The 10,678-nt window shown below is 55.1% G+C and overlaps 2 protein-coding genes across 2 annotated transcripts in view; both read right to left on the reverse strand.

The window, feature by feature from the left end:
* CACNG6 (calcium voltage-gated channel auxiliary subunit gamma 6) overlaps window positions 1-4,258 on the reverse strand; it is a 13,341-nt gene extending 9,083 nt beyond the window's left edge. The window contains exons 1-2 of the mRNA XM_019625816.1: window positions 4,227-4,258; window positions 2,801-3,132 (exon numbers count right to left, since the gene is read on the reverse strand). Coding sequence (XP_019481361.1) covers window positions 2,801-3,131 — 331 coding nt within the window. The 5' untranslated portion in view covers window position 3,132; window positions 4,227-4,258. The remainder of the gene's footprint in view (window positions 1-2,800; window positions 3,133-4,226) is intronic.
* A 723-nt stretch (window positions 4,259-4,981) lies between these two features.
* CACNG8 (calcium voltage-gated channel auxiliary subunit gamma 8) overlaps window positions 4,982-10,678 on the reverse strand; it is a gene marked incomplete at its 5' end in the record, with an annotated part of 17,795 nt that continues 12,098 nt past the window's right edge. The window contains one exon of the mRNA XM_019625737.1: window positions 4,982-10,620. Within this exon, the coding sequence (XP_019481282.1) occupies window positions 9,887-10,620 (734 nt within the window). The remainder of the gene's footprint in view (window positions 10,621-10,678) is intronic.

Consider the following 10,678-nt stretch of genomic DNA (forward strand, 5'->3'; position numbering starts at 1 on the left):
CAAAACAACAGCAACTTGTCTGTTCCCCTTCCCCCAATTCCCCAGCGCTGTTCCCATCCCCCCAATTCCCCAATAAAAATCTTAAAAAAAAACAACACCTACAGATATAAAACAACACTATTTTCCAAGTGAAAACACATATCCTTGGATGCAGATCGGACACATTAAAGAGATGAATCAGGAAGAAAAGAAATAAAAGAATAAAAAATAGAGCACAAGACGGTTCTTGTGAGGCCTGGTAATGATTTTGTGACATAAATTGAAGAGTATGATTCATTCAATGTTGTGTATTTGAGGTCCAAGAAACTCTAAACTTTTTTTTTAAAGGCACTTTCTAAACTGCATTTTTAAAGCCAGAGCTTCCCACAGAATTCCTTAGTTCAACTTTCTGTCTTATTCTACGGATGGGGAAACTGAGGCATGGAAAGGGAGGAAAGAGGTAGAGAATAAGAGGGAGTGAAAGAAATAGGAGAGGGGCCAGGAAGCCTAGGGAAGTGGGAAGGAACTTCCCAAATTGAAGGAGGATGTGGAGGAACAAGAGATAAATTGAGTCAAGCGAGGTGGTGTGAGTCAGGCCTCCACCTGGGAGCCTGAGGGAAGGAAGAGGACATGAGATGTCCCAACAGGAACAGTGACAGTCCTTATGCTTAGTGTAGCAGAGTGAAGAGGACAGGGTTTGTAGCAGTCAGTGCGGGAAAAGTGGTCCACATCCACACAGGAAATGTGAAGTCCCATCTAGTGGGTGTGGTACGTCATCTGGGAGAGTGTGGGGTGTCTGGCATCCTATTTGAGCTACTAATAATCTAGGACATCTTGTCTCTGACCCTAGAGTATATGGCATATCCCATTTGGAAAAGAGTAGTTTATGGGTCGCCCCCTTGCTGCCCCTTGGAATGTCCTTTGAGAGGCAGTGGGATGTATGGGATATCTCTGAGATAATGAACAAGGTGAGATGTCCTCCGAACGATCAGGACTGTGGGATGATGGTAAGGGTCTTGTAAGGAAGTTGAAGTTCTTTCTGACCAATAGGGGGACATCAAGGGATATGAGGGATCCTATCATACTCATATACAGTGAGGTGGGGTGGGCCATCCCCTCCAGTGCAGCTAGGATCTTTACGATACCTGTGTGGACCAGTGAGATGCAATATAAGGTAGTTGCTAAGAACAGAGATGACCAGGGTTCAAACCCCATATGACTAGCCTGGGTGCATAGACTTAGATTTCTTTTCATTTTTCTCTTCCAGAGAATGGGGATGATAATAACTACTCACAGGTTTGCTGTGTGGGTTAATGAGTTAATGCACGTGACGTACCTAGAACAGAGCTGGCCACCACATAAGCATTTAATATTTATATTACTGAAACATCCCATGTTGCAGAAGTTTGGGAACTCTCTGCTTGAGGCTCTGAGGGGTGAGAACTAGCCCATCTGCAGAAGTTAAGTGTTTAACCTGGATACTAAGTGGGTGGATACCTCAAACAGCAAGGGGTGCTTGGCACCTCACTTTGCTACCACTTTGTCCTATTTGGACCTCACGGATGTACAATACCACATCTACAGAAGTGAAGGAGGACGGAAGTCCCTTCTAGAGCCCAGAGGAATAGGAGCACTTTGAGGGGTATGGAGATCATAGGACACCCTTTGGACAGGAAAGAGTGCTAGAGATCCATAAGGGCGATCAAGCATGTGACATCCTGAGTGGGCCCTGAAGGGTATCAGATAGTTTCCTTGGATCAGGAGAGGTTGCGTGGGATCCCATTCCCAAGGGGGACAGGCTGTCCCACTGCTATAAGGGGATGGCTCCCTGGCATAGCTAGAGGTGAAAGGGCCGCTATTGGGAAAGTGAGGGGTGTGGGGGTATCTGTAAGAGAAAATGAGAAGGCCGGAGCATCCAGGCTGAGCATTTACAGGTGAGAGAGGATGGTAAATGAAGAACACTTCCCGAGAAGCACAGGGGTTACCCTACGGAGTTGAGAGGTATGTGGTGAGAGGAGTGATTTGGTGGAATCGGTAGGTGGAAACAGCCATGGGTTCTACTTGGGGGTGGGGGTCAAAGCAGCCTGTCTCCTAGGTCCCAAAGGATGGGAGTGCAGGCTGTCTAGGGTTTGAAAAAAGCAAGCTGACACCACAAACCCAGACTGTCTCTCTCTCAGGGCACAGGCTGTGTGTGGGCACATACACAGGGGCACAGGCTGTCTCAAGGGGTGGGGGCGTTTCTGGGGTACACAGGCTGTCTAAGGGCACCAGCTGTGTCTGGATTCACAAGCTGAGTCTCAGGGCCTCGGCCCCGTGTGGAGGCACAAGGTTCTCTGGGGATACAATCTGGTCTGGGAACACAGAAATGTATAGGATCACACACTGTACTGAAGGTATAGGAGTTTTGGAGGACATAGAATGGTCTGGGGGCACAGGTTGGTCTGGGAGTACAGGCTGGTCTGGGGAAACAAACTGGTCTGAGGGTGCAGTTCAGTCTGGGAGTACAGGCTGGCCTGAGGGCACAGGCTGGTCTGAGGTACAGGGTGTCCTGAGGAACAAGCTCTGGGGGGTGCAGGCTAGTGTAGGGGTAGGGCTGGTTTTGGGGCACAGGCTAGTCTTGGGGTATAGACTTTCTCTATAGCTTGTGCCTAGAGCAGAGGCTGTTGCAAAGCGCGGGCTGATGTAGATTGGGGCTTTCTGAGGGTGCAAGCTCCCTCCCTGGGGCTCAGGCTCTCTCTGCAGCACAGGCTGTTTCTGGGGCACAGTTTTCTCCCACCCGGGCTCTCTCGCTGTCGGGTCCAAGCCCTGGGGGCGGCCTCACCTCCGGGCAGCGCTGCGGGGCCGCATGTCTCTCTGCCCACGGGCACGTCCGCCTGCCACAGTCGCTTGGTGCACATCTTCCACAGTCCCAGGTGGGCAGCGTCGCACACAGCGCTGTCGTTGGCCTTGAAGGTGTTGAGTTCCACCCAGAATTCTGTGCCCACGGCCAGCACGGCCAGCGTGGCGCCCACAGCGGTCAGCAGCAGCGCCAGCTTGATCTTGCCCTCCTGCTCCGGCGACAGCCCAGACTTGTGCTGCCCTCGAGCCCGCTGGCCAGACGCCCCCCTTCGCCGGTCCTCCTCTTGCATTAAGAAGTTGGACCACATCATCATCCTGGAGGCGGCGGATCGGCCCAGTGCAGAGAAGACTGAGCTGAGAGGGCTCCCGGGGGCGGGGAGAGGGTGGGGAAGGGCCTGGGGTCCTGAAGCGGGGAGGGGCTCAGTTCCCACTGGACTATGAAAAGGGAATTCCTGAATCTCCCTGGAACCTCAAATGGGGGAGCCGAGAGCCCCTCTAGGGCTCAGAAGAGAAGAAAGGGGACCCTCCAGCTGGGGAACCCTCTGAGGGTTAGGGGAGGGCCTGGAGTAAGTACCCACAGAAACTCAGCAAAGACGATGGGATGCAGCGGGAACTCAAGGTCCCCTGAGCTAGAACGTGGGTGCCCAGGAAGGGGCGGGAGGGCTCCAGAGCCAGGAGAACAGAGCGCCAGCTGAAGCTCTGAGGGGCTGCTAGGGGTTCCCACTGGGGGGGGGTCACGATAGGGAAACTGGTTTCCTGGGAGGAGGGATCCGAACTCCCACTAGGCTCAGAGTTTGGGGTGCCCAGGAGAGGGAGCTGAGGTTCTGTGTGTGTGAGAGGAGAGCCTCCTGGCTTCCTTTGGGCTCAGACTCTGGGGAGATCGGAACTCCTTCCAGGTCTCAGAGAGGCAGTAGGACCCCACAACATTCACAGAAGAGAACAGCACAGTCCAGAGGATGGGGCCTAGGGACCTGCTGGAATTCAGGCAAAGGAGATGAGGGTCTCTCTGGCCATTCAGAGAAGAGAGATCAGAAGTATGCACTGGGGCTGAGGGACACAGTGGAGCCCAGAGAAAGGGGCGAGGGTTCCCCCAGGGCTCAGGAGGGGACCTAGGGTCCCCACTGGGCTCAGATGGAGCGGCTGTGGTCCTCACTGCGGCTCAGGAAATGGGGACAGAGTCCCCCGCGATTCAAAGGACAGCCGGGACCCGGAAGGGACTCTGTGTCCCCTCGGGATCACTGGGCACCCCCTCCCCCGGGCTCCCAGGGCCTGCCCGGCCAAGACCGCTCCAGGCTCAGCTCCAGGCCGGGCGCCTCCCGCAGGCCTCCCACCCCCCGCTCCTGGGCAGGGACCCCTTTCGCCCTCCTGCCTGGGCGCCGCGCTGGCCCCAGCTCCGCGATCCTCCGAACCGTGGGCTCCGCACCGCCGACTGCCCGGCCGCGGGACCAGCGCTGCGCTTGCGGCGGCCTCGCCCCCAGCCGCCCACCCCCACCCTCCCGGCTATTTCGGGATCGACCCGTAAATAACACCCGCACCTGTCGCCCGGCGCCTGTTGCCATAGGGATTTCGGGTATTTTAAGGGACAAGGGGCGGGGGAGGGGCTGGGGGCCGGGTCCTGACCCGGCTGGAGCGTGAAGGGACATTTATTTCCTTAAGGGGCAAGCACGGGAACGGAGGGTCCGACCTCCCAGGTGGCAAAAGAAGGAGCAGGGCAGGGAGCCAAGGTTTTTGGCGTTGAGCAGGCCCCGTTGGGAACCAGAAATCCTCCGAGGGCGGAGTGGCTGGGGCCAGGAGTCCAGGGTCCCTGGAAGAGAAGGAACCTGGGGACGTCAATTCTTGAGTACTGGGGGAAGAAGGGGGTTGTGGACCTGCACCCCTGGGTCAATAGAGAACTGGGAGCTCGGCCTCTTGGGGCCTGGAGGAAGGCCTGGGGCTCTGTTGTCTGAGTGAGGAGGAGCCCAGGGCCTTAGGCTTCTGGGTCACAGGCTGGAGGGGCTGAAGACCTGCACTCCTGGGTCTGAGGGAGGAAACCGGGGCCCAGATCCCTGGGTCTTGCGGATGGAAGGACAGATTACCATGCTGGGGTCCTCAGCTCCCCAGGAGGTAGAAAGGGCAGGCCGAGGGAGAGGCTCGGTGTCAGGGGCACAGGAATCAGAGCCACAACCCTCTTCATTGAGTTTATTAGACGGGGGTCACCCCAGAGGACCGTCCATGCAGTTTCACTCCCCCAGGGGCAGGGACAGGACAGCTGTGTGGAATGGCAGCAGGGCCAGGTCTTCAACCCTTCACCCCGACCTACAGCCCTTGTGTCCAAGGCCCAGGTGGGTCCCACCTTTCACCAATTCCTTCGCCCATGGTTGGCTGCTCCAGTGGGGCTGGTGCCCCCTGTGGCACTTCCAATGGAGCACACATCACCCTGGGATGTCATTGGGAGCATCTGTTGGCTCTCTCCAGCCTTGGGCAGAGCCCTCATGCAGAAGGAACTTGTTTCCTCATCCTCAGCACTACCCAGCCCAGGACCACACAGGAGGCCTTAGGAAATGTGTTAGATGAGTGAGTGAATGAATGAATGAATGAATGGGCAAATGGATGAAGCAAGCTGTTGACACACACATCTCCTCCCAAGCTAGGGAAGGTGCCCACATCAGAGGTTACCTCCCTCTGCATTCTAATTGGCCGCCCTACCTGTCTCTCAACCCAGGCAGCTCGGAGAGGCAGGGCCTGGTGCAGCTGAAAAGCTCATGAAACTTCTTAAATGAATGGGTGAAACCTGTTTTTCACTTCACTTCACTGAGTCTTCCCAGGCCTTGACAGCCTCCAGAAAGGGATTCGAGTGTGCTTGGTGCTAACAGCTGGCAGGACAGCTCCGGGGACGGTCTACCTGCCCCCCGAATCTATGCCCCTCCCAGCCTTGGGTCTCCCCATCCTTCTCAGTATGCCTGCTATAACAGCTCTCATTTTAGTTCTGTCCACCATCTCCCTGTCTCTCCTTTCACAGAAAGGGTACAAACTTTCTTTGGTATGGAGGTTCTTGTCACTTTCATACCAGGATGGTCTCATTTTTCCCTCCATCTTCCCTCCTTCTTTCTTCCTTCCACACAGAGCCCCAGTCCCCACCAATGCAATGCAATGACCTCATATCAAGGTCACCATATCAAACCGAACAGTCACTTTGCTCTCCGGACCTTCCTCCTGGTCTCGGGCTACCTCATGGTCCCCTTCTGCCCTTATGCACATGCCCCCAGGCCCTGGCCCGTGTCACCTCTCCATCCACACTCATCTCCTAGGTCACCTCATCCAGTCCCATGGCTTTAAACATCTCCTATATGCTGATGTTCCCAAAATGTGTATTTCTAGCCATGATCTCTCCCCGGAGCTCTAGTCTCACATTACCAACTGGCTACCTGATAACTCCACTTGGGTTTCTCACAGCCATATCCAACTTGACCGTGTCCAAAAGACACCCAACTCCTCCACCTAAATCCTGACTCATTCCTGGTGGCCCCTTCTGGGGACACCAAGCAGCACCCACTTAAGTGGCACATGCGTCACTTTGGTTTCTCGTTCCCTCTCCTGCTACATCCAGTTTGCCACCACTATCAGCTCTGCCTCCAAAATCCTGTGCGTCCTCCCATTGCTCTCCAACCTGACTCTACATGGGTCCAGGCCACCATCAGCCTGACTTGGACAAGGTCAACAGCCCTAACTCCTTACTGCAACTTTCACTCCTAAATCTAGTCTCAGCACAACTTGGATCTATTTTGTTTGTTTGTTTAAATAAAAATATAATCATATTCTGCCTGTGCTCATCCCATGGAGTCTAGAATAAAATTAAAGTTTCTTCCCAGGGCTACAAGGCCCTACATGATCGGCCTGGTACCAGCCTGTGCTTCTGACCTCACCTGGATTTGCTCACCCTTGTTAACCTGCCAACCACCTCCAGGCTTCCTCGCCTACCTGGGGCCTTCTCTGGACATTTGTGCTACCTGCCATGGCCAGAAAGCTTGCCCTGTCCCTTTCCTTCTCACAACCCACGTTTCTGTTCAAACATTACCTCTGCAGGGAGGTCTTCTCAAAGCCCCCACACCATCTTTGTTACCACTTCCTGCCTAGTTTTTAAAGCAGTTCCCCAAAATGGAAATTCTCTTATTACTTATTATTTGCCTCTCCTGTGGGTTCCAGGACAGCAGGACCTTGACTGTCTGCTCACCACAGGCCTTGGGCCTAGTCTGAGTCTAGAACAGGATGGCACTCAGTGACTATTTCTTGAATACTAAAAGCAAGCAAGCAAAGAAATGAGCCATCCCGATACGTTATACTCACTTCTAAGTCTCCACATTTCTTTCTAGGCAGATCTCTGGATCTTTCTCTGTGGTTCTGCCTCTCCATCTCTGTGCATTTTTTTTTAATTTTTATTTAGCTGAGACATCCTGCCCCCTGTTGCTCAGAGCTCACTCTTAACCAACTGGGCCACTCGGCCGGCCCTTCTGTGCCTGTTTATATCTCAGATGTCTCTCTTCTAATTTGCACATCTTTGCATCAGTCTCTCTCCTGTCCTTTTTTATCTCCTCTCCGGATCACCTTCCTTTTTCTCTGTGACTCGCCTAGTTTGGGTCTCTATTGCCTTCGTCCTCCCTCCCATCTTCCCTCCCCTCAGTCTCTCTCCATCTCTCCTTCTCCAACTCCCCTCCTCTCTCTCTCCCTCTGCCCATCCTCCACTTCTTTCTTGCTGTTTGGCCTTTGGACCCCAGAAACCACTATCCTCTAACCAGTTTTGCCCCCTCCTCCATCAGAGCCCCTTTTCCCACCAAACTTGTCTCTTTAACTCCACATCTTCCTGTCCCCCTTCTTTCCATTCATCATCCCTACACCAAGTTCCTCTGTCTTGCTAATTTGTATTCCTTTCCCCACATTTTCCAGCATCTCTCCCTGACACTGCCCCCATGGCATTCCTCCCTGGTCCCAGAGTCCCTGGCAGCCTGGTGCCATCACTGCCCACTCCCTCCTGTCTATGCCCCATCTGTCTTCCCAGCGGACTAGGAGCCCCTGGCGGGTAGGGCAGGGCCTGAATCATCTCTACACTCCCAGCATCTCAGAGGACTGGGCCTGGCACCTGGGAGACCTCAGGAAATATTTGCTGAGCCAATGAAAGAACACCCACCAACACCAACCCTTCCTTGTCCTCAGTGACCTTCAAACCCATCCCTCCTCCACCCCCACAGTCCATGCCCAGTTCAACTGCCCTCCTCTCTCACCATCCCACAGCACCAGCCTCATCCCAGGAGGCTCCTTTTAACACCCATGTCTGATCCTGCCCTTAACCTGCTCAAAGCTCTCCCATGTCTCTCCACTACCCTTAGAACATCCCAAACCCTCTGCCTGGAACTTCAGCACCTTAGACTCTGGCTTCTAGCGGGTTCTCTGGGCTTACCTCTCACCCCCACCCTGTCCCCATGCACCATGCTGTTTTACTCCCCCAGGCCTTTGCCTGAGTTGTTCTTTTGCCCAAAAACCTTCCTCACACCCTTTATCATCTGGCAGACTCCTACTCATCCTTCTGAAACCCAGGCTGGGTGTGACATTCTCTGGGAAATTTCCGAGTACTGCCCACTCCTGGCAGCTGGTCACTCTGCTGTTGAAGGTGCTCATTATGGTGGCCTTGCCTAGATTGTGGTGCTTAAAGGCTCCTGTAGGGCCTGCTTCATTGTTCCACCTCAGGGGATTCCGATTCTAGTGTACTGTCTGGTACATTAGCAGAAGCTCAAAAATGTCAGCAAGTGAATGGCTGAATGAATGAGCGAAACGCTAATCTGTTAAGTCCCAGCATCTCTCCTGCACGCCAGACACCATTCCTATACTTCAGTGTTTGTGCCATTATCTGCTTCCTCCCACAAGTGTGAATTTCAAGGGCCAGTGCCTGTTTGATGCTGAATTCCAGCATGTCTTTGCCTCTCACTCTCATCTCTTGAGTTCCTGCCTCCCCTTTATATACCATTCATGATGTGCTCCTGCTGAAAGCCATTCATTTCATGGCTCCCTGCTTCCCTCGGAATAATGTGTAAACTCCACACCTAACCTAGAAGTCTCTGGTCAGTCTGGCCTGTCTATGTCTCCAGCCTCATCCTGTTCTACCTGCACCTGGCTCACTGGTAGCTTTCTCTGGAAGGTCCTCCTGCCCCAGGGTCTTTGCATATGCTGTTCTCTGGCTAAACACTTTCCCCCAGCTTCATCTGGCTGGCTTGTCATCCTTTCAGTGTCAGCTAAAACATCCCTTCCTTTTAAACTGGGTTAAGCCTCCCTGATGGAACATTTTGTAGCACTTCAGATTTTTCATATGTCCTAACTGCAACTTACTGTTGTGTAGTTTTTGATTGTCTAATGCACAAGATGTAAACTCCATAAGGACGTTGGGGGCCCTGTTTGTCTTCCGCACTGTGTGCTCAACATTCAGCACAATGTCTAGCACTTAGGTGCACAAATAAATTGCTGATAATAAATGAAAATAATAAACCCTTGGGAATAATGAATGAAAAAGTAAATGATTGTCCACATCCATGCCTTGTCACTCTGCCTTTTCTCATCCCTTCTCTTTACCTGTCTCTTTATATAGAGCATATATATAGTTTGTAGGTATAACTATATATTCGTGTGTTATGGGCCCCTCTCCAGGAGTTGGGCTGGGTTGGGAGTCCCTCCCTCCCCCCGACCCGCCCCCACATGCACACAGCAAAACATTAAAAAGAAAACATCTCAAAACTGCAAAAAACACCACAGCCCTCCCCCCTCCCCCCAATCCCACAAAAAAATAAAACACGACGTTCCCTCACACGGACCCCTCTCTTTCCTCCTCTTACCCCTCCCTCGGGGGTCCCAGATCCCTGATTGGAGGGTGGGGGGCCTCCCCCCCCCCCGCGCCCGGGGGAGGGGGAGAGGTCGCAGGGGGTAAGGCCAAGCAGTCTCTAGCGCGCTCACGGGGAAGGAGGGAGGCAGCTCCGACCCCCGGCAGCCTCATTGCACGCGCGCCCGCGCACGCGCCCCGGCCACACACCCCGGCGCCCCCGGCGCGCCCCTACACTGGCGTGGTTTTCCTGTTCAGGGTGTTGGTGTTTGAGGCGGCGGTCTCCTTGGCCAGGGTCCCGGGGGCGGGAGCAGCGGGCGCGGGTGGGGCGGGCGCGGGCGCCGCTGGGGGCCCGGTTACCGTGACCGTGACGCCGCCGCCCGCCTCCTTGGGGAAGGCGTTGTGTAGCGTGAGGAAACCAGGTGCCCCCCCGCGGTCCCGCTCGGCGCCCGCCCCGCCGCCCGCGCCCCCAGCCGCACCGCCGAACGCCCCGCTGCCGGCCCCCGCCAGCCCCGCCGCCACGCTGCCCTTGGATGGGTCGCGGCTGAGCGTGTACATGGAGATGTCCGTGGATGCGAAGCCCGGACCCCCGGCGCCGCCGGGAGACACTTCCCGCGACGGCGATGGCTCGCTGGAGCGGGAGCTAGAGCGGGAGCGGCGGCGGTAGCGGAAGCGGTAACTGGGCAGACGGAGGATGGCCGAGGGGCCGCTCCCGCCACTGCCGCCCGCGCCCCCGCCGGCCTTGAGCAGGTCCGAGCGAGACTGACAATGTGCCTCGCGGCTGCGCTCGATGTAAATGTTGACGGCCAGCACGCCGATCACCTCGGCCAGGATGAATGACAGCCCGCCAAAGTAGAAGGACCAGCCGTACGAGTAATGGTTCTTCTTCTCCTCGTCCCGCTTCGGGCCAGGTTCGCCCGCGTTGGCCGAAATGTACACGATCACGCCGATGATGTTGCTCAGGCCTAGGCAGGGACAGTCAGACGGGAGCCTCGACGCCACCCTGGCCGGGCCCCGGCCCCG

Source organism: Hipposideros armiger, unplaced genomic scaffold (assembly GCF_001890085.2).
Source record: "Hipposideros armiger isolate ML-2016 unplaced genomic scaffold, ASM189008v1 scaffold_639, whole genome shotgun sequence".
Lineage (NCBI taxonomy): Eukaryota > Metazoa > Chordata > Mammalia > Chiroptera > Hipposideridae > Hipposideros > Hipposideros armiger.